Source organism: Mustela lutreola, chromosome 7 (genome assembly GCF_030435805.1).
Source record: "Mustela lutreola isolate mMusLut2 chromosome 7, mMusLut2.pri, whole genome shotgun sequence".
NCBI lineage: Eukaryota > Metazoa > Chordata > Mammalia > Carnivora > Mustelidae > Mustela > Mustela lutreola.
In genome coordinates this window covers 23,856,498-23,883,714 of record NC_081296.1, presented here as the reverse complement: position 1 = coordinate 23,883,714, position 27,217 = coordinate 23,856,498, and the positions used below count along the sequence as shown (strand labels likewise).

The window sequence follows — 27,217 nt, the reverse complement described above, 5'->3', positions numbered from 1 at the left end:
AGTGAATCTGTACCACTACTTAAAAAAAAAAAAAAAAAAAAAAACCATGCATGTAAACACATATATTTTAATTCAAGTTTACATAGAAACCACAAAAATAGCTACTAGAAAACATTCATTCTCTCCAGGAACAAGGTGGGGTTTGTTTTTTCCCTCCAATTTTTATTTTTATACATTCTTGTGACATCTCCCTCTGTAGGGAACAGGAGCTTAGAAAGATCAGCTTTTTCGATGATTCCATCCTCAATATACATCCGAAACCATACAATATCGCAACCGCCCGCGGGAGGGTGAAAAGCAATCTCTTAATACTGTTCTGTGTCCACAACGGTAAATACTGGTTCTGTCCCTCCCCCAGAGCTGATTTCTGTTGCCTCCAGAGTGACTGGTTTTAAAGGACCCGGAGCTGTGGGGCTAATATGCACAGCGTGGAGGCCTGCCCTGCTCTCGGGAGTCTGCATCCGCGAGCCCTCCCGGCAGATGCGCGTTCTAACATGGAGATATAAATGAAGGCCTCGGATATTTTCCAAATAGAGGCGGGTCGTGATAGGAATCATTTGTCCTCGTTAGTACGCATTTACCAGATCACAAGGGCCATCAAACTAAGCCCACTCTGACTCACAGAAGAGACTCTCCCCATCTTCAGTCTGTATGGACATCAAACCCATAGGCTGTCCCTTTGACCAACAAATCAAGGTGATTTCTATACCTTTCTACTTCTACAGACACCATCACCTACTACTGCTAACAAAATCAGCCCGTCTCTGTACTAGAAATAAGGAGCCTCTGTTTGCAAAGCTGTCGCCTCTGGACCAGTTTGTGACAGGTACTAGCTCATCTGGCCGACAGTAACGGTTCAAATGGGCAAGTCAACTTTGTCTACCCCCGTATTCGGTGTTTGTCAGATCATCCTGAAAGCTTTGCTGTCTCCTACCTCCACTTATTAAGAAAATACGCTCTCCCTGGACTGTCGGCTGTTGCCATTTCTGGGGGCTGAGGAGATGGAGGTCTTGGGGGCCACAGAGCCACACTGTGTGACACCCCCCCCCCGCCAACTCCTCGTACCATAACCACCACCCCCATCACCATAACCCACTTGAGGCTGCTGTCACTTCGAATCGTTATTCCTCAGCTCACTACCCACAGTTCTAGCTTCTGTGTTAGAGGAAATACAGCTTCAACTTGATATGCCAGGAATAAGCTTGGATTAAAATAATGCTATGCTGTGAGAGATACTATCTTTGCGTGAGGCCAGACCTTTGCAGATGGAAGCCTTAAAAGTAATGCCCTTATGTAAAATAAAAGCACCCTCCCTCTAGTATCTTAAACTCTGCGATATAGACTTGAAGGTCGGCATCCTATGGCCCGGGGTGGGTAGGGCCTTTGCCTTCCTCCAGGGGCCCCTCCTGGATGCTTCAGTGCCGGACAGCCAGATGGAGGCCCAGCTCCTTCCCCCCAAACATCATCTTCTCTTCAACGTTAGTATTCTCTCCCCTGAGCAAACGACCCCAATGGTAACGATTTCTGTTAAAAGCTCAAAAACTTCCTCGAGGTCAGTGCTTGTTCTCCATCCCCCAGGCTCTGAGTTCACAAAGACCTCGGATCTTTCCACAGTGGGCTCAAAGGGCTTGTTTGGGGGGCACCATCCACTCTGTGCTCCCGGGGTCACTGCATGACCATATGGGAAGCCAAGTTCTTGTCCGAGAATCAATGGTCTCTTTATGGTGTTTGGGATCTGCCTCCCACCAGGGAAATTCAATGTGTAGGTGCTTAGGGCTAAGGTGCAGAGAAGCTCCAGAACTTGGGTTGTAACAAAAAAGGCTATTTAGACCATGTACTACTTAACCACCTAGTGCTGCAAGAAAGTACCCGAAGCTAGTTCCAAGGATCATTTACCCTGCACACGCAGGCCCAATGCAGGGTTCTGGGACCTGTGCAAACATAGCAGGTATATTAGGGACTTGAAATACCACATTAGGCTGAGGCCATCCTCTCCATAAATAAAACACTATATATTTTTTTTTTATAAAGCTATGCATATAGAAAGCAATTCATTCATGTCTTAAAGTGATTTTAACTTTTTCCTAAAGATAAAAATCATTTAGAGCCTTTTTTTTTTTTTTTCCTTAATGGAAGCAAGCTACTTCCTTCCTAGGATTTCTTTTCGAAAAGACTTAGAAAAATGCATACATTTTTTCTTTCCGATGCTAGTCTTATTACTTCATATGAGCACATGCAAATAAGATTGACTCGTAAATATATTACTTGGATTTTGTCACCGTATAGGCATCTGACCTATGGATAGTTAATTATGATTTTATACAGACGTGAGGCATTTCTGTGACCAGGAGCAGAACTGGTAGAAACTGCCTCTAGGAGTGGAGAGAAAACTCCAGGAAAAGGAACTTTGAAGACTAAAATGATAAAAAATATTTCTGTCAAAGTTCCAACTCAAAAATAAAATTCCAACGCCTTTTAAGGCGTGAATTAATTTGAAACCTTTACAGATGACAATGTAAATCGACATCGCCCGGAGCACTCTGGCGAAAGAAAAAGGGGGCGTCTTCATAAAGAGTGAGCCTCCCTCCTTCTAATTAGTAAAGGCCTCTGTGTGTTGCCATGTTACCAAACACCACTGAAAAGGAAATATTGATCAAAACCAGTGTCCCTCACTGTCCTCCTCCTGATTGTCTAGATAGAGGAGGGCCACTTTCTTTTCATCCGAAATCACCGACCTCTGGTCTACCATCCTCTGTAGCTGCACCGTTTTGTCAAACTCAGCCTGCTCCTTGCCCTTTTCCCCAGGGACTTGGTGTCCGTCCCCAGCAGAGCCCTGAAAGCTCCCGTCAGCCACCCAGGCCTTCCCGCTGCCCCCATCTCTCCAGGCACCAGGGTCAGGGGTGCCATGTGCGGATGCTTCTGTCCCCACGGGGAAGATGACTGTGGTCTCTCGTGTCCAGCGGGGGGTCACTTCTATGTTACTCACGTCCACCTGAAAGGGAAACGGGGTGTCTTTGGGCCCCAGCGCCACCCGCCTTAGCACTCTGTGGCTGTCTGCTAATTTGCCTTGCTCGGGGGAGCCCACTGAGCCAGCAGGTGCAAGGGTTTCAGACACGGGTCCTTGGAAGACCACTGTTTGTGGAGGTTCTGTATGCTGCGGGACCCAGCCCAGTGTACCTGCTAACGCCCCAGGCCTCTTCTGCCCCTAATGCATCTCCCACACTGGCATCCTGAGGCAACTGGGAACCAGGCCTTGGGAGGCATCCTCTCTGGTCACCAGGATCTCACCATGCACAGAGTACCTATGGGCAGCCTGGCTCCCGTCTACCGAGCCTTGTCTGTGGGCACTGCTGTGCCATTTGCTAAGTGCTCTGGGCAGGGGGACGATCTGCTCAGCGGCTGGGTGTCCCCGAGACCTGATTTTGACCTGCCCAATGCATCTGCCTTTCCCTGACCAAGCTTCTGTGACACCCAACCCCCTTTTGTCTGAGGGCTATGACCTAGATTTGCTCACGGAACCCCCTTCTAGGGCCAACCCGAAGGGGCCTTACGGAAGTCTGGGGATCCGCAGAGTCTCAGTTTGAAGATAATCACTGCCCTTCCCCACCCTTAGAAATGGGGCCTGAAAAATAACTTCCCTTTCAGCGTGAGACTGTTTGGAGCCAAACACACTGTGCCTCTCTGTGTCTATGGAAAGCTCCATGGGGCCAGGCTCTCCTGTGCACACCCCCTCGCCCAACTCCTGAGGCAGGGACAGATCCTGGAGGAAGACTTGACTTTGATGAGGACCCAGGGTGAGATGCCTCCAAGATCAGGTGGTGCCGGCCGAGCTGGCTGCCTGACTTAGGTCACCTTCTCCACTTACCTCCACCACCTGTGCCGTGGGTCCCTCGTGGGAGACGTGCTCAGTTCTCCAGATGCCTGCGGGGCCTACCTGAACGCGCCTCACAGACCGGCTCACATCCTCGAGCACGTGTGACTGGGCGAAGGCCCTCGGGCTGGTGACTTCCACGGTGGCCGACACGGGCCCCTGGGACGTGACCGGCTCTGTGCTGGGGGAGGCCCGGCCGGCCTCGTCCTCCTCACCGTGGGGGCGGTACAGCTCCTGCGTGGCCCAGCGCCTGAAGCGGAGGCCGGCCCCCGGGGCCTCCGCCGCGCTCTCCCTGTCTGGGCTCCCGGGGCCCGGGCTGTGCTGCCTGGCCAGACTGTCTTGTACCACCGACTCCACAACCTTCTCGATCTCCCCGGCTTCATCTTTGCTCAGCTCCTCCAGATCCAACTGATTGGCGTCCACGGTTTTTGAGAGGTTCACTTCGGCAACCAAGGTCACGGCCCTCCCGCCAGAGGTATGCACTTTCTTGACGTCGACGGACATGTTCCCGGGCCCACCCTGACCCTCTCTGGTGAGGGCCGACAGCTCTTCCTTCACGCGCTCTGGAAGGTTCTCCTCCAGCTGCCCGATCACTTCCACCAGCTGGTGTCGGGGCTCCTTGAAGGCCCCCTTGATGGACATATGGATCTCATGTGGTATCTTAATCTCCTTCTCGATGACTGTGGGTTCAGCATGGAATTCACCACTTCTAGTTTGTTCTTTCCAGTGACTAGGACCCGCGTCCTCCTCCGGTGGAGCTTCCCAGATGTCTGGTGGTTTCACAACTGTCTCTCCCGACCCATCTTCCCTCTTGGTTCTTCTCCGAGACCCGGGCACAATCTCATCTTGCCAAGAATACCGGATGGTGGACTCTTCTTCAATGTGGATCTGCCCATACACGGAGCCCTCGTCCCTGTCCTGCCCCCCAGGGTGCTCATCAGGCGTAGACACAAAGTAACTCTGCTCTCCCCCTTCCGAGTCGCCCGCCTCCGTGACTTCTTCGACGTGGGTTACACTCTCATGGGGCCACCTGGTCTTCTTACGCTGGTTTCCTGAGAACGTGACGTCTGCTCCTCTGTAACCTTCTTCCTCCTCAACAAGCCCCTTGGAGCCCGGAGACACATCGTCCACCTCCTCCACTTCGAACGGGGTGGAAAACTCCTCTGCCTTCTCCCCACTGACGTAGCTCATGGGTTCCTCGACGATCTCCACGTTGACGACCCTCGCCCTGCCCTCTCTTCCTTTCAGACCCAGGTTGATGATGTCTCCTATCATCTTCCCGGCCGCCTTTCCCTTCAGGTCCACCTCCTGAATGTCCTTGCTCAGAAGGTAGTCCAGGCCGGCTTCGTCTGACACATCGACCTCCTCCGTCAGTCTCGACTCCACGACGATCTCGGTCTTTGTTTTCCCGTCACCGGGAAGCTCTTTCCTGTCCACGTAAGTGACCTTTGTGTCTGGAAAAGCATCAGCAGACGCCTCCGCCTCTGGAGACTGGGTGAATTGCTTCAGGATGCTGGACACGATGTGTTCTGCCACGGTTTCGGTCGTGGACTCGCCCTTCGGCGAGCTGGCGGTGTCGCCGGGGCCCAGCCTGAACCGGGCCTCCCGGGTTTCCACGCCTCTCCCGGTACCGTCACGAGTGTCCTCCCGTGGGGGCGTCTGGAAAGCTTTTGGGGCCACCTGTGGCGAGCTCTCGTGGGAGACTCCTAGACTGATGGGTACCTCTCTCTCTCTCACGCTTTTCTCCTGCGCCGACTCCCTCCCTCTCCCCTTTTCCCTCAGTTGCTGGCTTTCTCTCATTCTTGCTTCTTTATCTAACTTTGTCAGCTCTTCCCACCTTAGGTTTCTCTCCTCTGAAGCCCTCTCTTTGGAATCAAACATCTTCTCTTCCCACTTTTTCTGGACGGTTCCTGGCCTGTTTCTGTCTTGTTCCTTCGTGGCATCACCTTCTGTCTTTGTCACAGCGATGGTCCTCTCACTCGACCAAGTGCTTTGGAAAGAACCTGTGGACACGTCACCCCGGGGTTCTCGGTAGGACTTGGAGGCCACAGCAGACTCTCGGGCCGCACGGGCGGAGGTGTCCTGTGGAACCGGGGTTCTCGGCCTCTCAGGGAATGTTTTCACCGGAGCTTCAGTATTTCTTAAAAGACTGTGTGTTGAAGAGAAAGTTCTGAAGTTGGTTGGACTCTTGGAGATTTTCTCATGTGAGCTGGAGGTTTTTTCGTAAGTTGTTTCCTGCTGGGTGGTGGTCCGGGAAGAATATTCTGAACCCAGGAGGCCTCTTCTGGCTGCACTCCCAATGGTGGGCTGTGCCAGCAGGTGAGGGCGCCGCGTCGGGCTGTGGCTGAAGTTGGCTGCGGGTGCTTTCTGCCTTGCAAACCGATTCCTCTCATTTTCCCTGTGTAACACCGAGCTGGCGTATCGATAGGACGTGCTCCTGAGCTCTGCAGAAAAGGACAGGGATCGTTACGTTCTTTCATCTCAAACCCCGTAGCGCCATCATAAAAGCGTACGGTCACGGCAAAACGGGCGCTCTGAATGAGAGACTGTCGGTCCCCAAATAATTTCTTCTGCTGGTTTTAAAAATCCTGTTACAATAAAACACAGCGCGACACGTGCTTCAAACCAACACCTTTCTCCGGTTACCGGTCTGAAAACGTCATGAATCTTCACACGCGTATCAAAGCCGTGATCGCAGAGCACGGTACATGCAGCAGAGAGGCCTGGGGTGCCTGTTTCCAGGACTGAAATGTCACAATGTCATGGTAATTTGGAAACATTCATTTTGACTTTGTTGACCTAAGTTTCTGAGACACGTTTCAGCGGATTAGAGCTTTAGTGCAGGATTACTAAGGACCAGCCAGCATTGTCCCTCCACCATCCCATGGGTTCTTATTTGCCGTTGGTTTCCACGTTGGGCCAACAAGTCCTGCAGAATTTAACTTTTTCGAAGGCTCCCTGACTTCTACTTTTACCCTTCTATTTTTACAAACTTTTCATCTGATAGGGAGAAAGAGCCTGAAGCCGACCAGGCACCAGCACTACGGTCTGTTTTAATGTCAGAATCCTGGGTGTGGGAGGCCAACCGCGGGGCTCCCTGCCTGGCTTGGGGTCACCCACAGAGGGTGCTACCCTGGGCGTGTCCAAACTCCACCACTAGGGGACCCGTTCCTCAGAGTGGCAGCTGGTAGTTCAGAGGTGCCCGGAGAGCGCCCCCTGGTGCCTGCCACACCCCATCTGGCTGAGCCAGGGAAAGCCTACTCCCCCAGCTTGGTGTCCCTGTCATGGCAGCCAAGGGCAGGGGCCCCTGGAGGACAGATCCCAGGACACAGGAGAGAAGCCAGGCCAGGACATTTTCTATGAAGATTCCTCCTTTCAAATCAACATACTAATCCTGAACAGAGATGCTCCAGAAGATGAACCCCTAGAAAAGCACAGGAAGCATCTGGTTTTTAATTAAGGTCCACGGAGAAATATGGAAGATGACAGACTGGTTTCAGGTTTTATCACCTTGTGGGCAAGTGGCCAGGATTATTCTAGACCATATTACAGGAGAAACATAAGCATCTCCATAAGCACTGAGAAATTCACTATGTAGGAACACATCTGTATGTGTACTCAGTGAATAGTTAATGGGTATGTATATCATACAGGACAGAGAATGATCTGGAAGCTCAAAGCTTCATGAAAGATTTCATCGCCTGTCCTCTTTCTTCTAACCCTCCTTGCTTTTGGCATAATCTGTAACGGCCAGACTAAGTTTAGTTTACAAATACTGTCTCTGTATCCTTTAAAAAGCTTGACAAAACAATCAAGGAATAAAACAGAGGCTCCCTGGAGCCCTCCTGCTGAGCTCTTCCTAGACCGGTGACCACAGCTCAGCAGAGATCCATCAAGCCCTAGCCCTAAACTGTTGGTTCCCCCCCCCCCCAGTCTGGCCCTACCCCTTTTCTCCTCTCTCCCAGCTAAGTGAAGACTTATGTACCCTCAAGTACAAAATGTAGCTAAGTAAACCTTGAAACGGGTGAACGGTATCTTTGGCTTTTGTCAACCTTACTCGCAAAATCAGAAGGCAAACTTGTTGGATGCTGTCTACGACCAAATCCGAACCAGTCACAGATACCTGGAACCAAAACCGTGGTTCTCAACCCAGTGACCTTTGAAAGCTGTGAAGCGCCTAAGAGGGCTGCAATTTTTGAAAAATAAAGATGGAGAGTGTTTTTTGTTTGTTTGTTTGTTTGTTTAAATCTGCCATCTATCCATATTGGCAGTTAACCAAATGTTCTCTGGATTCAAGTACCAAAGACGTGCATTCCCAAAGTGCCACGATTTTGAATATGATAACAGCCAGGGAGACTGAAACCCTGCTGAGTTAGTCGGAGACTGAGCGTACTGTACGTAATTCAATCTGTCCTTCCTCGGCCAGAAAGCCCCTTAAGTTCCATAGGGTATTAAAAGCTTTTTTTTTTTCTTTTTCCTAAAGTCATTCTACAGGTTCTTAGGGTCCTTCTAACGGACGCTACCCTGTTCTGTGGGTTCTGCGGCTACCAGGAATATGAGCTTTATTCTGCAGCCTCCAGCCTCCATCAAGACGGACCTCAGGGCTCCCAAGAACACTTGCGGCATACACCAACCTGACCTGCCTAGGCCGACCCGGGGCAATACAAATGGTGTAACCGTTCCCACCTCTGCCTCTCGTGGGGGAGCAAGTTCCAGAATGTTGACTCCATGCTTCACAGAGTCACACCTCCCTATACTTGTGTTAAAGCTGTAAGTCTTCCGTGTGTAAAGGGCACAGGGCGGTCCCTCCAAAGGGTGGGATATACAAGCGCCCGCCCAGCATCTCCCCCCCTTCCCCCCCTCGTCTCCACCAGCCCCTTCGCCTCCCTCCCCTACTGGCCAGAGGAATCAATGAGTTTCCTAAGCGTTTTCCCACACATTCCCGTTTACATTCTTACTTAAACCACAAGACCCGTTAAATAAAATCTATTTGGTACTTGACAGAGGGATGAATAACGTTCACCTGAAAAAAAAAAAAAATCCTGTCTAACCCCAGTTCTTCCAGGCAAATGATGCTTTCCAATTTAACCATTTAACAGAATGAAACTGTTCAGACGGAAAACGTCCCAAAATTAAATAATTGGCTTTTCTTCTATTTTTACCTTGTGGTATGTTTTCAATGCGCTCAGTCAAGATTATCTCTGGATTGCTCTCACCTTCCAGTAAGGCTCTGTAAAAATAATTAAAAAAAAAACAACAACAAAACTCATCAGGAAACAGAAGAGTGAGATGTGCTGCTATAAGTCACGGTACGTAGTACTTGGCCAGTGACCACAGTGCCACAGTGCCTTGTGTTTTAGGACTCGTGTCTGAAGATACAGCACCGGAGGGGCGCAAAGCCCGCTGGCAGGCCTGGCTGGACAGAGCGATGAAAAGAACAAGTGGTGAGGGCTACGGAAGTTTTGGAGAGGCAAGCCCTTCTGGAAAACCCTTCTAAGGCCAGGATGAGGGGAAGGAGGAGGTAGACTGGTGAGGACCAAGGAGGGTCTGTCTGGCGGTCAGCGGTCTGTCTGGCTCATCTGGGAAGCAGGGAGGGGCCCACACATGGCAGGTCACCCCAGGCCAATTACAACCCCCCACTGGGGTCCTCCTGGAGTCCCAGGTTGGGGGGCTGACTAGGAGCAGAGCAAGGATGCCATCTGTTTGTAAATAAGGCAGCAGAGGGCATGTGTGGTTTTCATGCTGGGTTCTCTGGGGACATCTTGGAGCTCTGGGGAAGGAGAGAAATTGAAAGCAGTCAGGCAGACAAGGAAAAGGCAGAGTGGTAGACCCCCACCAGCACCACTCCAAGGAGCCTTGGGGCACCCACAGAAGCATCCCCTTATCTCCTTTAACAAAACAGCAAAGAGCACTTGACTGGGTGACCCCTTCGGCCTCATCTAGAAGTCTGAAACTGCAGACTCCCCCTGAGGCTGTCATTCCCATGCACAACCGGGAGCCCCGGGGACAGAGTGCAGGGGCTGGCGGGCTGGGACAGCTCAGCCCCGGTCAGCAGCGGAGGCCCGTCACACGGAGAGACCCCTAGGACGCCGGCTGCTGCGGGCACAACAGTTGTTCGGTCGCTAGAGCAACATGGGAAGTCGTCACTACCTTCGGTTCCAAGGAGTACACCACATATGGCAAAGGGCAGCCAGAAGCAGGGCCCACTCGGAAATAGCGGTAACCATGGAGAGCTGGGCACTGAGACAGGGCAGGGCCGCCAGATCTAAGCGGGGACTCGGCGGTTCGGGCAAACCAGTGCCAAGTTCCATTCCCGCTGATTCAGACGCGGGGATTCCCGCGAGGGCGAGGACCCCACAGGCAGGTAGAGAGCAGCCAGGGAGGGCCCGCCCCGCGGGGAAAAGCCAAGAGTGGGACTCCACTCGTGGGGTCCATGGGTGGGCCCACTACGGAAGCGGGGGCTGAGGTGCACACAGGTGGACGTTCTGGAAGACTAGGGGCCGGGGCTTTATACAGCCCCAGCCCTTCCAGTTGGTGCCAAAGCCAGGAAACCCGACACCAACCCATTAATCCCACACCCTCCTGACCCAGCATTTTAGGTTCCAGGAACACAAATAGCCTCCATTGCCGAGAAAATTCTGCCGTCTGTGTATAATAAGGGGAAGGTGAGGGGAGCAGTCGGACTCTAAGGGTCTGCGCCAGAGGCTGAGGGCCAGAGAGGCGACTGGCCACAGCGCTGGGGGCGGGGCTTGGTAGGAAGGCCAAGTTCCACTTGAGGTCGTCCCTCTGCCTGCTGGGCAGGAAGCTTGGGGATCACAGGGCTTCTGCTTCCTCCAGCCAGCCCGGCCAGGACACAAACACCTGTGACGAGACCAGGTCAGCAGAGAACTCAGTAACAGGGCAGGGCAGGGGGCTGGGGGCCCTAGCTTCCCTCATCCCTCAAAGAGGAATGCTTCTGCTCCTCTTTCAGGGGAAATCCAAACCACCATCCAGTTTCAACGGAGTCCAGGACCCTGACCAGGACACGCTGGTTACTACCTGGGAGTGGCCGCCAGTCTCTCCCACCCCAGCACATGTGAGGTCATGTGCTGGTCACCAGGCCTGGCTAAGACTGGACACCTAGCATGGCTCGGACCCTCCCCTCGGCCACCCCAGAAGCCCTTCTAGCAGCCCCCACGCAGAGCCAATGATAAGCATCCAGCTCTGGGGTTAGAGGACTGCCAGGCAGGGACAGCATCTTGGCTAAAGGCACCCAGCTCCTTCCCCAGGATGGAGAGTCTACTGGGACCCTGGCAGCCTGGGCACCCCTGCCAGGCCCAGGACAATGGCATTGTGTACAAACTTTCAAAAGAACAAATCCTGTGGCCGGACCCCCTGGACTATATTAACACAAGCACATTCAACATCTTTTGGTGACTTGCATCCAAACACCCCTCTGGGGCTCTTCCAGAGCCTATGAAACTTCTCCTGGACAGGAACCCAGTCCTACTCTGCAGGGCTGGCTCCTAGAGGGCAAGGGCGTGGGTCTCCTTCCCCACCCCAGCACCTGGCACACAGCCTTCTGGGCACCGTCGAGGCACCCGTCGTTTTATTCACACCTTAATTAGCAGACGCCTCTCATGCCACACATCACATCCTGCCCTCCACCAGGACTAAGAGGACAGAGGCACAGACGAAATCACTCAGTAGATGCCAGAAATTTCCTCAAAAGCTCCAAAGGGCACATTTTTAAGGAACAGACTCATGCAACTTTAAGAAAAGGGTAGAGCATTCCCTGGTTATTTTGAGAGCACTGGCGGAAAACGGCCTCCAAGCCGTGGTGACTGTGTGAAATGCCAACCCCCTGAATCACGAGCTATTAGGGAACGTTTCATACAGCCCCACAGCTTGGCGGCCTCTGAAGCAGGATAAGCAAACACGTGTGGGAAAACCAAGTCCCCGGCCTCATTAAGGTGTCCAAGACTGCTCCATAGTGCGTAAGTGAGCTATAATGTGGCCTCTGGCCAGGCTCCAGGCCCTAATAGACCCCACTGGTCATCTGAGCGGAGCCCAGGGTAGGCTGGGGCTCTCTGTCCAGGATAGATTATCCTAATGGAATTTCAGGGCGTGTTTGCTGTTATTCTGCCCTGGGGGCACAAGGCACGCCCTGTCCCCGAGAAATGTGGACAAAAGAGGGACAGTTGAAGGATGTTTCCAGAAGGCAGGTCAGTGCAGCCAAATGGGATGGATCACAAAGTGCTTCCTGGACAACCACAGGTGGGGAGTGGTGGGAGGAAAAGGGAATGGGAGCAGGGAGAAGCCTCAGAACGGCCTCCCCGGCCTCCCAGCTCTCACGAGGGTGGGGAACCCCCTGCCACCTTGACTGGAGCAGGGCTGGGTACAGAAGGGGGAAGCAGGGAGAGAGGACAAGCATCGCCATCTGAATTGGAAAGGTCCTGCCCCACACCACAGGCAGATAATGGGAGATAATACCGAGGCCATGCTGCTTCTGGTCCTTCCTCTGTGCTCAGCTCTAAACCACATATCCAAACGCATCCATCAGTTCTAGAGACTGAAAAAAAAATAAATCAAATGATAGACAGACCTAGATTACTAATAAAACAGAGAAAAGCAGCACTGGGAGTGGTTGATGGAGAAACTTCCCGAGTGAGGAAGTTTGCCTGGTTCCAAATCCCGTGCCTGCCGCTTCCTAGTACTGAGACCTTGGGCAAGTCACTTAAACCCTCTGTGCCTCAGTTTCCCCACTGCTGAAATAGGCAGCATTCACAGGTGTGTGGTGGTGGCTCTTCTAGAAAGTTCTCGCAACAAAGGCTGTCACGGAATAGGGGCTCAATCAATGGTCACAGTCATCGTGATCATCATCTTCTACGGACCTGAGAAGAAAGCGGACTTTCAGTTGAGGAGAAGAGATGATGGAAAACCTAAAATCCTGGTGGACAGAGAGCAACTCGTTTCTGCAGTGATGTGGGGAGAGCTAACAGCCACGTGTATGGGTTACTCCTCTCAGCAGCCTCTCCTCGAAACTACGAGATTTTATTAATTTCAAGCATTTTGCCTAATAACCAGCTAAGTCTCCGTGTTAACACACACATGGTTCTAAGTTTTCAAGAGAGCGGGACTTAATTTAACAAAACAAAATGGAGTTCTCCAAGCACTGGAGAAATTCCAAAGAACCATTTTCCTTCGAACAGGTGCATGAGAGGGGATAGGTGAGCCCCTTCTCATTAGTCATTATTTCATTATTCATTCATTATTATTACACAATAACACAGGGGCCGGAAATATCATTACAACAGGGAAATTGCCAGCAGTAAGCATCATCTCTACTGCTTTATGAGTGATCCAGATCGAGATGGAGTATGTATTTCCTCCAGTTGAAACACTGTTTCTTCTCCCGGCCAGTGTAAGAGAAAACAGGAAGCGCCTACGTCCCTGCTGTACAGACACACAAAGACCGGGTGTTTTGACATCGTTGTGTCCGACCTAACCTTTTATTTATTTTTATAGATTTTTACTTATTTATTTATTTTCCAGAGAGAGACACACACACACAGTGAGAGAGGAAACACAAGCAGAGGGAGAGGGAGAAGCAGGCTTCCTGCAGAGGGAGCCCGACATGGGGCTGGATTCCAGGACTCTGGAATCAGGACCCTAGCCAAAGGCAGATGCTTAACAACTGAGCCACTCAGGCGCCCCCTGACCTAACCTTTTAAAAGGACTGTGCCCGAAAGCGCCCAGGCAGCACATCTTTGCATTCCATTTTCATATCTGGCCAGCCAAGACTCCCTTCAGTATTTTTCTTTTGAAAAATGGTCTGGCTCTGCTTTCCATTCTTTCAGGTGACATTTAGAAAACCTCTTATGTATGTGAGCCCCAAAACCTTAAAAAAAAAAAAAAAAAAAGGCTCTCTTAAATTTTGAGGGAGAAGGCCTATCTGTCCCCCATTCTGAAAGCCAGGACGGGCCTCTTACGTACTCGGTTTTCAGAGCCCGCAGTTTTGTGGGTTTGGGACTCGGTTTATTCCTGGGGGAGCAGCTGCTTCATGGAGAGGGCTGGCCTCTGGTGGTCTGGTCTGCCAGAGCATGTGAGAAGTGGCCATCTTCTCCCAGGGTTCCAGCCGGGAGCTGCCCAGTCTGTTCCCAGCCCTTCTCCCAGCCAGGCTCCAGGCCCTTGGTCAGCCTTCGCGGAGGCTCCCTTGGCCTGACCACCCTGTCAGCTCCTTTCACCTGAATCTCCAGTGACTGTAGGGACCCCTGAGGCTTCCCTGTGCCCAGTCCTCCTGCGTGCCAGCGGCCAGCGGCGAGCAGCCTCCCCCCTGCCCCCCGCCCTCCTACCGCCACAGAAAATCCACCTCAGTGGCCTCCTGTCCCAGGCCTCTGCCTCCCTCACCCGCCTCGCACTCTCCTTCCTCCCCGTGTTTTCCGATCGGACTCCCCCACCTGGAGCTCCTTCCCGAGTCTCTCCCTGCCCGTCCACTTCTCAATGCTTATTTTCCCAACCCTTCGAGGCCAACTCAAATCTCACCTCTTTTGAAAATCTCTTCCTGCCAACCTCGGCTGGAAGCTCTCAGTCTCGCCTCTGAACTGTCTTTATCTGACCCAGTAAACGGTCTGTAGGACCTGAGTGGACCGGTCCCTCCCCACGTGCACCCCTGACTCCCCAACAGCCCCTTGTCCTGCACGTCTGTTCAAATCCCCACCATCCTTCAGGACCCCCATCAAGCTCACCTCCCTCCTGAAGCCTTCCCAGATTCTCACAACTCCCTTCTCCCCCCCAGAAATCTGGTACTCGTGTGTCTTACAAGGCATTGTTTCTAATGGTGTGCGGTGGGGAGGGACTTAGGTCCATGTGGTCTTGTCCACAGCACCTGACCCTCAATGCCAACCCCCACTCTGTTCTGTAGGTTTGTGGGCTCCTCTGAGCTGGCGTGGCGCCCTGCCCGCCAGCGCCCCTGGAGCAGCCAGAGAGCACAGGCCCTGCTTACAGAACATGGCCTCACAGCCGTGGCTCTTGCCCATTCTTCAAACACAGCCCTTCAGGCCAGGCCCCCAAAAGCAGGCCTGCCCCAGAAGCCCAAATGCCTGGCAGTGGTCACAGATGCCACACTAGCTCAGTCCTTGGGTTCTCACCCAGACGGCCCCTCTGCCTGGTAGTGCTCCTCGACGTGATCTTCTGGAAGCCCGCACTGCAGGCCTCGCCCACCATCCCCCGCCATGGCTCCCTGCACACCACTCAGCCTACCCATCATTCACCTGCCTCTAGGCCACTGTGAAACCGGCTCAGTGCCTTCGGGATGCTCCTGCGCTGCTCTGGTGACAGTGGGGGACACCTTAAGTCACCGGGGATCTTGTCAGGAGCTTGGCTTTGACCAGAGGGTCTGGAATGGGCCTGAGAGTCTGCATTTCCCACCAGCTTGGGAAGCCAGACGATGCCAATGCTGTCAGTCCATGGCCCCTGGAGCGGCGAGGGCCCGCAGCCGTGGTTCTCTACCCTGGCCGCACTGGACAAAGCCTGGGCCCTTCCCGTGCCAAGCGGATCAGAACATTCAGGAATGGGCCCAGGGGACGATGCTTTAGCAGGTTCACCAGCTGACCCCCAGGTGCAGATGAGGCTGGAAACCACACTCCCCTCAGTGCTCGGTGGCTGGTGTAATAAACACTCATGCCCCAGGAGGCCTTGTGACTATGTATGCGGTGCACAAGCCCCTCTAGCCCCACGTAACTTCACTGGGGACAAGCGGATGGGCGAGCCCTGGCCCCTGGTGGGGGGCCCATCTTCTCCTGTACTCCCCCTGGTGCCTCGGCCATCAGCCAGCCCCAGATTACCACCCGTTGTCCCTTGTAGTGCGGGAGGAGAGGGCTCGTTCTCACATTCACCTGCTGAACAAGGCACCAGTGTCTTCCCGGGTCAGTGACTGGCCTACTAGGTTTGAGGATGTCCTCCAGCCTTAGACACTGGGGTTCACTTTGTTCGAATTTTGTTATTTTACTGAATTGCGTCTTTACTTGCAAACCCTATGTCTACATTTAGTTATAAATGACACTATTCTGTTATCAGTGTTTCTTATTCACTGGGAAGGCCAACCGGAAAGGGCCCATATCTGGGTTCGGGAATGCGTGTGACACTTGAGAACTGGCCCCAGCAGAGCTGACAAGTCCCAGCTGTACAGGTCTGGGCTTCCAGCTCGCAGGCTCCTCAGCCGCTTGGCTTATACGTGAGATGCTAAGTCAACACACCGACATCAACTCCGCAGCCACGGGGGATGGGCCACTGCAGGGAAAACCTGGGGCAAATCCACCCGATCTCGGTCAGGAGCGGGAAGCTGTGCCAGCCACCCTTGACCCCTCTGGACAGGGCTGGTGAGGAGTCACACTGCGCGGGGCCCTGGGCCATGGTCCCCAAGAGGCTGACGGTCCCTGCTGCCCTCCCTGGGGGAGCTATGGAAGAAAGGTGAACTCCCTCAAAGACGAGGGTTATAAAGATCAAGCAGGCACCTGTGAAGGGTTCAGAAGAACAAAAGGGCACTGACACAAATACGCATGTTCATCCCTGTTCTCAGAATTGGGGCAGCAGGACAAAATATAGGAAGAGTCACATAAGAGATGCCAAGGGCTTCTCTGCAGGACACAAGGCAGTGACAAAAATGCTAGGCGCTCGGCTCGTACAAAGAAATGGGTTATGTTCCACTGCCCGTATATCTTTTCGGTCTGTGGGCATCTCCCAGATGCCCTGAGCACTGGGAGGCAGGGAGGCAGGCAGCCGTTCTGAACCCTGGGCTTGGGATCTGCGGCTAGGCAGGGCCGGGCTCCTCATTTCCCCTGTACAAACTTGGACGTCAGAAAGACAGACAGTGAAATCAATCACCCTCTTCCCTGAAAGTACTGTGGCCTTCTAAATTCCGAGGAGGAAGCCAAGTCAATCCCTAATTGGGTTAGAGCAATGCCAGAAACAGACAGAGGCCATAAACTCTGTCTCCGCCGACAATCAGGCTGCCCGTCAATGCCCTTGAAAAAAGCTCCCTGTCGATGCCCTTGAAAAAAGCTAGGTTGTGAACAACTACCAAAAAGTCGGGTGCTAGATGCTCGGGCAAGACGCCGACAGGCCCTCTGACTTCTCTGACAGAGAACGAGGGGCAGGACAGAGCAAGGAAAGAAAGGGCTCGAATCCCAGAAGGACAAAGCATAAGATGAAAGTCTCCAAATCCAACCTGCGGAACTATTATGACAAGGAAGATCCAACTGCCTCTGTACAGAAAAGAGTCACGCGACGCTGATGTCACCTAACACAGGCACAGCTGTGGGTCTGCTGGGATAACCCCACATCTGCTCTAGGACAGTGCCAGTTTGGGGCACCTCCCACCCCAGAGTCACTCCATGTAGCTCACAGGACAGTGGGCCCTTCTAAGTTCCAGAGTACTTTTTCCCCCGACCAAGGACAGGGACAGGCACATCGCCCAGTGGAGCCAGATTGCAGGGCCCAGGAGTTTAGCTGAGATGGATGAGCAAAGAGTCCTTTCCGCTGACCAGGGGGGCAAGACCAGAAGGACAGAGCCAGGAGCTGGCTGGAGCCCATCCTGCCACAGTGTGGGCAGAGCTGAGAAGCTAAGAAGGGAGAGCCCAGGTAAAGCAGCAGGGACAGTCACTGTTGACCACACCCAGACCTACTGTGCCTGCAACTAGGGACTTTTTCCATCAAGCGGGGAATAAATGCCTTTGTTGGCTTGAGGCAGTCTGAGAAGGGCTTCAGTCAGTCCTGATTAATACTTCCTTCCCCACCAAATGAAGCCTGTTTTGAAGTTTTCCTTATTAGTAATTCGGATCACCTGACCCAACTTGATTTAATTTTGTGATTTTCCATCCCATGAGATTTCCAAGGAGACTGTGAGAGATGGCCCTTGAGAAGGACGGGCTGTCTGGGCCTCCTCTGCCGTCTCTCTGTGTCCTGAGCCCCCTCCCCTCCGCAGGATGCAGCCACATCACGGCGCTCAGAGCAGGGACCTGGCAGAGCCCCCAGTGGCTTGCCTACCTCTCTGACCAGCTGGGGCTCTTCCAAGAGCTGCTGTATCCTAGGCAGGCCTTGCCCCTTGCATCGGGCTGAGGCCAAGGACTGCCCTGACAGTCAGAAGGGCCCTGGTGACAGGCTGACTAAGGCAAGTCTTCCAGACAATGCACGGTGGGGCTAGCCCAGGGCTGCAAGGCGGACTACCTGCACACCCCAGCCAGACATGCTCTCTTAACCCAGGCCACTTGGCTGTTAGGAGAGCAAAGTCATGATCAGGCAGCCCACAGGGAGTGCTGAAATGTGCCTGGGCTCTGTCCAGGCTCTGCCTCCCACCAAGGGAGTGGACCTTAATCCCTTCTTAGCCTCTCCAGGTTTTAATGCCCCCATTTGTTAGCAGTGATGACGTCAGAGGATGGCATTTACCACTGCATCTTCTCACTCACGGAGAGGCAGGCTTTCCAGAGCTCAGTCCCAGCCACGGCTGATTCATGCTCTGATGCCCCCTGGGAATGAAGGGGGCATTGTGTCCACTTCATATGACTTGGTGGGTAAGGCACAGATCTCTCACCAGTCTGGGTCCCTGGTCTCCAGGCACCCCCCTGCCCTCACCTGCAAGAGGGGCGAGTGGTTTCCACCCACCAGAGACAGTACCGCGGGCAGTGAGCAGCCGCAAAGCACTTGCGCTGTGTCCCACAGGCAGTAAAGGCTCGAGAATGTTAGTGGCTGGTACTGTCCTTCCAAGTGGGAAACCTGGGTATCTCAAAAGTCCTTCTGTTGTAAGTGCCTGAGATCTGCCCCCTTCACCAGTCCTCACTGAGCATGGAATCTGCAGGAAACACAGGACATCACCCCAACCAAAGACCTCTTACCCCCCGGGGGCAGGAAGGGGAGAGCCAAGGAGAAGCATCGCTTTCCAGACTGTGTTCTCCGCCCAGCCCCCATCTGTCCCCTTTGAGGGCTTTGAGACTGTTTCTTCCAGAATGCTCACCCCCAATTCAAGTCATCATTTTAAGAAAGCCAGCTGCCTAGAGGACCACGCTCAACTTCCAGGAGAAGGGCAGTGCCAAACCCATGGGGAGTTGAGTCAGAGCCCTGGGATTTGAAGCCACAGTGTGATGGGCACTTGGAAGTAGACTTTTTGGGTCTGAGTCCTCCACTTTCTAGCTCCCTCACTTCTCCCCCTATAAATGCTGTACCTAATTCCTAGGATCCAAGGAGTTGACAGGTGTGAGCCTCTTGCCTCGTGCCCAGGACACACACACCCCAGGCAAGGGCACGAGTTCTATGAGCCCCATCACGGGGAGGGAGGAGGCATCTGCTTGGCGGTCTAAGTGTGGCACCCATCCTCCGCCCATTTTGGCCCAGTACTCGCCTGGCCATGCCAGGGGTCTGCTGTCTGATCATCACGTGGCCCCAGGGACTCCAGAGGCTATGGGGGATTTCACCCAAGCAGCATCCTTACCGGTACGTGGCCACCTCCAGGCTGAGGCCGGTCTTCACCTGCACGAGCTCCTGGTAGTCCCGCAGCCGGTCAGCCATGGCCAAGGTGAGGGCCGCCTTCTCATCCTGCAGGCAGGCTATCACTCTCTAAAGAGAACAAAGGGCTTTTAGATGGGAGGGCTTGAGTTCTCCTGAGTCAAACTGAAGGTACCAAGAGATCAGGATGCAAAAAGGAAAAAAAAAAGTCTCTAGGCTTATGAAAGACGCAGTCATTCTAAGGGTGATCTTAAATACAGTTTGTCTTCCCCATGGAAGTTTTTTTTTAAAGAAATGAAATCTTGCCATTTGCGACGACGTGGATGGAATTAGAGGGTATCATGCTCAGCGAAATAAGTCAATCGGAGAAAGACAATTATCATATGATCTCCCTGATATGAGGAAGTGGAGATTCAATGTGGGGGGTTTGGGGGGCAGGAAAAGAATAAATGAAACAAGATAGGATCAGGAGGGAGACAAACCATAAGAGACTCTTAATGTCACAAAACAAACTGAGGGGGGGTCAGCGGGGAGGGCGATAGGGAGAGGGGGGTGGGGTTATGGACATTGGGAAGGGTATGTGCTATGGTGAGTACCGTGAAATGTGTAAGCCCGACGATTCACACACCTGTACCCCTGGGGCTAATAATACATTATATGTTTATTAAAAAATTAAAAAAATGTTTAAAAAGTAGTTTTTTAAAATTATTATTATTACATAGGGGTGATTTTGACAGGGGACTGACTGCTCTGTTCCCACTCTCTAGTGAGAACGAATGCTTAGAAGTTCCTGAAAGCATCTTTGTCTTTCCAACATTATCCGGCTGCTTAGGAAAGTCAACACCGCCAATCGGTCTAAGGGGATCCTCTTCAAAGAGAGCCCAGACCACAACACGGGGCTTTCACAGTATCTGAAACGGAAGCCCCACCAATTTGAAACACAATTTCCCCCCAGACACATAATTTCCCCCAACACTAAGCAGGTTCTCCCACCGAGCTCTTTGTTTCACCCAGAAAAGCTGCCCTGGTGAGACAGAAGATCCTCAGGGCGTAAATATCAACGTGGACCCGGATGTGACTCTTTCTTGACTGTGCTCAGAAGACATCACTAATGAGCTCTCCCTCCCATGTGCTCCTATCATGCTCACAGCCCTTAGGGCACGTCCACTCACACCTGGCTAATTACATCTACCCCTCTGTCCCTCCCACCAGCTGGGAGACACTGCAGGGCATGGCCGGCTCTCTTGCGCATCCCCCACCTCTAGAAAAGCGCTCATCCCCTACAAGTCACCCTGTACACAATCAGTGAACTGCACTTGAAACGATCACAATAATGCGTGTTGCCTCCTTAAAAACATGCTATTTTAAATCGACACTGTCTTTGAGCTTGTAAACACAGCGGCTTCGTCTGTACCATTTTACGGTTTCGTTTCGACACTTCGGAGTTGCTCTGGGGAATAATTAACTGAGCAAATATTTAAACACTGAAATGAGTCCATATTCTTTAACTTCTGGTTGGTAATGGAAAACAGCCTTATTTCTGAAGACAGTTAACTAAACTGGCTACATTTTTAGACATTGATCTTTGGGGAATTCAAAAAAGACAGTCGGGAGAGGGGATCTGTTTCTACTCCCCCTTGTAATCCCTCCAGCAAAGGCACCAGGTGATATGCTGAAGGTCCGCAGTAAAAATGTAAGATCAGCAAAAACCGACAAATTAAGATCTCACGCTGGATCCACTACTTTAAACGATGCATGATCGGCATGTAAATAATCCTACCTCCCTGAGAGTTCTGTACCCGCTAATGATTGTTGCTAGGTTCTCTTTGTGTACATAAAGCACACTAAAAACCAAAACTGAAAGCATTTAGGTTTGAAAGCTGAGGAGTTGATTTAAGAACCTCTAGCTAGTATCCCAGGGTAGATCTACATTAATATTCTCCAAAACTGGCATGTAAGTAGATAGTGAGGCTTGCCTAAAGCAGACCATTCCAGTCTTGACTAAAGTGACAGGGCTGCCAAAATTTAGCCGTGATATTTAAACATTCTTCTGCCAAGTTTTGGTGTTAAAACCCTACACACACCCCCCCCCCCCCATTTTAGAGGGAGTATAATCCCAGGTCTAAGATTAGAGTGTAAGACATGCTGTAAACATCCCAATATTACACCTTTTCACTGCAGGAGATGAAACCTGAATATCAAAACTTGGAAATCAGTACTGATCTTTTTCTTTAAAGAGAACTTCAATTATTGTTAAACTGTTAAGTTATCACAAACACTAGGTTCTCTATCCATGAACATCCTGAGGAGGTCAGAATCCCCCCGCCATGCGAAACCACAGGTAGGCACAAAGATTCTCTCTCTTCCCAGAGGGCACAGAATAGATCTGCACCCCCACAAAACAGGAGGGGGGACACAGAAACCCAAACTGTGTTGTAGTTAAAATAAGTATAGTTCCAACCACATTTCCGTGTGATTCAACTCTCCCAAAACTGTCAAAGGAAAATGACTTGGCTTTTGGAAGCGGGAACGTAAATAAGACCTTTTGGCGCCAGTCTCCATAGAGACTGTAACCGATCCTGCTGGTTGAAGCAAGCTTCGGCGTGGCATTGACTTTGCCAGAAGTTTTCGAACCAGAGGCGCTGGAGCAGGACACCCAGCACTGCTGATTCTAACCAAGCAAGAGCAGTCCCCCACCTAACGGTATAAAAGCTGGGGAGAGAGGTCACCTTTTTGAGTTGCTATTTCGGGAACTTCCGGATGGCATCATGGGTGATGATGCAATGGAGGTCCGTACCAGGGACAGCGTGCTGCTGGGCAGGTCCGAAGAAAACTCCTTCTCCTCCCCCAGCGAGAGCTGCTCTCAGCTGAGCTAGTCCCACGGACAAAACAGGAAGAGCCTGCGAATGTCACGGTCACTCAGAATCCTGACTGGTGGAGCTCGAGTGAATTTAGATACTGGGACGACCTCCCTGACACATCAAAACTAAATGCATTTGGAATAACGAGCGTTAATAGAAGGCTACATTTTTTAAAAATTTTATTTGTTTTTAGCTCTAGTCCAGATAATATGCTCAACTCCAGACTCGGGAGGGTATCTCTCAGTACGAGGCTGACATCTAAGAGGCATCTCAGAGTGAACTCTGATCTCCCACCCAAATGGGCCACATCTCCTGCTCCCAACCCCCTTCAGCAACGAGCACTCCTTCCTCCACACCCCCAGTGGTTCAGGCAACAAGTTCTAGAGTCGATTAGATGTCCCCCCTCTCTTCCACTGCCTCCAACCCACCTGCAGGCCTTGCTGGGCTTTGACCTCAGAGAACAGCTTCCTCTCAGCTCCTCGTGGCTGCCCCTGGTCCAAACCTCCAGCACCTCCTGCCTTGATTAGTACAGAGGTCCCCTAAAGAGTTCTCCCTGCTCCCAACTCTTGTCCCACACAAGCCCCAGAGCAAGGACATTCAGATATAGCCGGTCACCATTCACCTCTCCTCAGTATCACCCATGCTGCTCAGAGCCAAAGCCCAAGTCCTCGTAGAGGCCACTCCCCCCCCTCCCCCCCCCCACGCCTGGCCACACCCACCTCCAGGACACCCTGCACTGTTTCCACCTCAAGACCTTCAAAGACGAGGGACTTTCTTCTCTGTTTTGTTTCGTTCAGGCTATATCCCAGGCACTCAAGACCCAGGCTCGGCCCACGACGTGCTCTGTCGTGGTCGGATGAACGAATGAACCCAGCGTGGGCACCCTGGGAGCCGTTTTTATTACCGCTGTTCCACAAATGGGGGAACAGAGACACAACCGGGGGCAGAGCCAGAATTCAGGCCCAGGTGGGGCAGCTAACCCCACCCCCTTCCGGTCAAAAGAAATTTCTCATTTGGTCACATTTTGGGGATTTGGAAGCCTTTTCTAGTCAGCCTCAAAAGGTTAAGAGCTCAGTCTCATAAGCAAAAATCTCAGCGTTTATAGGGGTAAGGGGGGGCGGAGGGGTGGGGCAGAGGGGTGGAGCCTCAACCAAAAATGTCGAGGTGTGTTTTTTTTTCCTGAGTTTTTGTCCAAAGCTTCTTCCAATGAGCTGGGAGACAGGGTGAATTACTCAGGCTTTAGGGGATCACAACCGTATACAAAATGCTAGGGGCTTGGATGTCAGTTCAGCAAAATTCTCTCTGGCAGATCTGGGGTGCGGGGCCCAATACACAGGCCTTCGGGGAAGAACCGCTTTTCCCAGAAAGAGAGCTCCAGCCAGTGTCCGGTTCTCTTGGGCCACAGAAGAGGCCCCAAGGCAGGGAGATAGTGGGCACTGAGGGGAGGGTTCCCACTAAACCACAGCGTAGGCAAAAAGTAAATGAATGAAACAGATCTGCCACGAAAACTATACTGACAGCCGGCTGGAAGGATCAGAAAGTGTTTTAAGGTTTCAGACTGATGGGCACCTCTGGGCCAGCCCTTAGGAAGAATAATTACCATTCTTCTATGAAGGCAGAATGCTGGCTTAATATTTCTCTTTGATGGATCAGAGAAGAGAGGAAATGTTGGATCTGGGGTTAGTGGCTCAGACACTGGCACCTGAAGAGAACATACGTGCCTCAGTTTCATCATCTGTGAAATGGGGCTCCTGGAATCTACCTCATAAGATCGGGCAGAGTACTAAGAGTGAATAGGTAGATATCAAGGGCCTGGTTCCTGGGGTATCTGGCATGCCAGAAGCACTTGATAAAAACTCTTAGTAATGAAACATTCACTACAGTAGATTAGTTAAACCCAGTTTTATTGTTTTCAGTCTCCCCAGACCGATCTTCTATAGAATGTGAAAAAAATCGAGGGCTTGGTGTTAAATCACAGATACTCTTTAACAAAATCCCTAGTATTTTTACCCTTAAAAAAAAATACTGATGGGGGATGCTTGGGTGGCTCAGTCATTAACATCTGCTCTTCAGCTCAGGTCATGATCCTGGGGCCCTGGGACTGAGCCCTGCATCGGGCTGCTTCTCCCTCTCCCACTCCCGCTGCTTGTATTCTCTCTCTCTCTCTCTCTCTCTCTAGGTCAGATAAGTAAATAAAATCTTCGGGGAAAAAATGCTAATGGTTTGATGTTGAATCTTAAAGATGCAATTTGAAATTCGCTGGCTTTAAAGCTAACTGGGGAAAGATCTGAGCTATGGATAAGGGCATATTCAGTGCGATGAAACATACAGATTGGAAGTGGAAAAAAAAAACCAACAACAACAAAGTCCCGTCGACATTCCTTGCTCCCTATTTTTAGGGCAAAGATTCAAATTCCAATGAGAGAGGAATCACCAGACAGACTGCTGAGTCTAGTTACACACACACACACACACACACACACACCCCACCCCAGGATCCCGGAGAAGGCACTTCGCAGGTGGGCCCCTCCCCGATTCAGACAGCGTATCCCAAGCAGAAATGAGCCAAGGAGCTCCCACTGCAAGGGAATGGTGAGGAGAATGCTTTTGAAAACTATGAGGCAGAGGCCCAGCAAAACCCACATTCCACAAGATTACATTCCAAACAATTTCGTATTGCACTGCTTTATAGGATTTCCCATCTAGACGCCAGCTTTTTGAATACTGAAAACCCAAGGCAGTGCTCAAGACCTAGGAGCAGTCGATAGATATTCGCTGATTCTTTGTGGACACCTGTCACATCCCCACAGTCCTCTGTGTTCCCTTTACTCCTGCATTTAAACACACACACACACAATCCCTCTACCACAAATCTTTAACCCTAAGCTACAAATTATCCCCTTAAAATATTTCTGAATTTTTGTGGGTGTTGTTTTAAACTGTTGTCCTGAGAACTACTGATGGTATGATTTGGGGATATTTTCAATTCTGGCCTCCAGGAGGCAGGACCAGGTCCCATCTTAGTACCCAACTGGGACAATAACCCGCACAGGTGTCACCCCCCCCCCTCAGTGTCCGTTGGGGCTTTGCTTCTCTGAAATAGTAACTGTTTATATCACATCCTGCCACAGGGAGCAGCCCCTTTCCACAACTTTTCCACTACCCAGAGATCTGATATCTGCTGGGGAGACTTCGAGAAAAACATACCCGAAGGACCTCTTGCCTGCATGAAGGCGGCAGCCCTTCCCAAGAACGCACAAGGCAGGGCTCAGAGAGCCAAACCGGCCGCCTCCTACTGGGAAATCACTCTGGCAAAATAACCGTTTTACGCGATGATTTAAGTTTTCCCCAGGGGTGCCCTACCGCCAAGGGGCTGTCATTTTGAACAGCTGCCGGTCGGGACTTGACATTGCCGAGACACCTCCCAACACAGAGACCTAGCCCAGAAGGAACAGAGCTGTCGCTTCTGAAGTCGTTTCTGGAAGTCAGGGGGCTTCTTGTTGGACTTTTATGTGAATTAGGTCTGCGAAGCACGGGAAGCTGAAAGGGAGCCTAGGGCTGGCTGGGTCCTGGGTCTTTTGTCAGTTTGCACCCGCTCAAGGCAAGATCGAAAGAAACTGACAACCTAACAAGATGACAGGGACGGAATTCTCCACCGGGACCCACCACCCGGCACTAGCTGATCCACAAACCGCGCTCCTCTTCCGACGCAGAGCGAGGGACCCCCCTTCAGCGCTAAGTTGCCAGGGCCGGTCGAACCCCCTCTGGCCTGGCCCCCCACCCGCCGGCGGCGCCACGCCCCGGGCGCATGCGACAGGTCCAGGCAGCCCCGCCGCCCCCCGCCCCCCCCCCACCACCCTGAACACAGGTAGGGGCCCGGGGTGGGGCCGTCCCCCGCGCACGGACCTGCCGTTCCTCCGCCTGCAGCTCGTACTCCTCCTGCACCCGCCGCAGCTCTTCCTCCAGCAGCGCGCGAAGCTGCCCCAACTCCAGCGCCTCGCGCCGCAGCGCCTCCGCCTCCTGCGCGCACAGCCGCGTCTCCTCCTCGGCCTCGCGCCGGCTCTCCTGGCCCCGCCGCAGCGCCTCCTCCAGCTCGCGCACCTCGTCCTCGTACATCTGCACGGTGTCCCGCCACGACTCGGCCACCAGCAGCGCGTAGCTGTCGTGCACCTCCCGCAGGCGCTGCGGGGGCGCGGCGGGGCCGGTGGCGCGGACCCGGTAGCTCATGGTCAGGCGGGCGGCGCGCGCGCGCAGCTCCCGCACGTCCTGCTCGTGGGCCGCTTCCAGGCCGCGGCGCTCGGCCTGCAGCCGGCCCAGCAGCGCCTCGAGGGCGGCGCGCGCGTCCAGCGCCTCCTGCAGCTCGCGCCGCTGGGCGCCCAGCTCGGCGTCCAGGCGGCCGCGGGCGGCGCGCTCCTCCTCGCCCAGCCGCTGCAGCTCCCACAGCTCGCGCCGCAGCGCATCGCGCTCGCCCTCGGCCAGCGCCGTGGCCCAGCTCAGCTCGTCCAGCTGCTGCCGCAAGCCGCGCGCCTCCTCGGCGAAGCGGGCCTGCCCCTCGGCCCACAGGCCCTCCTGCCCGCGCCGGCCGCGCAGCTCCTCCTCCAGGAGCAAGTTTTCGCGCTCCAGCTCCCGCACCCGGCACACGTAGTCGTAGAGCCGGGCGTTGAGTTCCTGCAGCTCGGCCTTCTCGGGGCCCGTGTGCAGCCGCCAGGACAGCATCTTGCTGGGCGTACGGGGCTCTGGCGGCCGGCCGGTTCCCTCCTGCCCTGGTCTTGTCCCCTCTTCTGAGCCGCTCCGGCCCCGCCGCTATCCCGGAGGCCCGCAGACTGGGGCAGGAGCCCGCGAGCTGCGGCACTTAGCGGACGGGGCGGGCGGGAGTGGGCTCGGGCCACCGCCTCCAACCAATCAGAGCGCGGCCCGGCGCGGCCACTGCGGCCGGACGGCGCCCCCTGCCGGAATGACAGCGGCCGCGCGGGCTCCCGGCAATGCGATAACAGCTGGGGCGGGCGCC

General features: G+C 53.1%; 1 protein-coding gene across 2 annotated transcripts; it reads right to left on the bottom strand.

The window, feature by feature from the left end:
• Nucleotides 1–53: 53 nt before the first annotated feature.
• SYNM (synemin) lies at nucleotides 54–27,051 on the bottom strand. 2 transcript variants are annotated; one of them, XM_059180120.1, is made up of 5 exons: nucleotides 26,116–27,051; nucleotides 19,335–19,459; nucleotides 9,034–9,101; nucleotides 3,935–6,315; nucleotides 54–2,992 (listed from the first exon to the last, which is right to left on the bottom strand). In XM_059180120.1, exons 1-5 carry the CDS (start codon nucleotides 26,923–26,925, stop codon nucleotides 2,654–2,656), a joined length of 3,723 nt encoding a protein of 1,240 aa, XP_059036103.1. In that variant the 5' UTR covers nucleotides 26,926–27,051; the 3' UTR covers nucleotides 54–2,653. The 2 variants fall into 2 exon arrangements, with proteins under 2 accessions (XP_059036103.1, XP_059036102.1); XM_059180119.1 differs by having other exon boundaries at nucleotides 3,866–6,315; nucleotides 26,116–27,050.
• Between the last annotated feature and the right edge of the window lie 166 nt (nucleotides 27,052–27,217).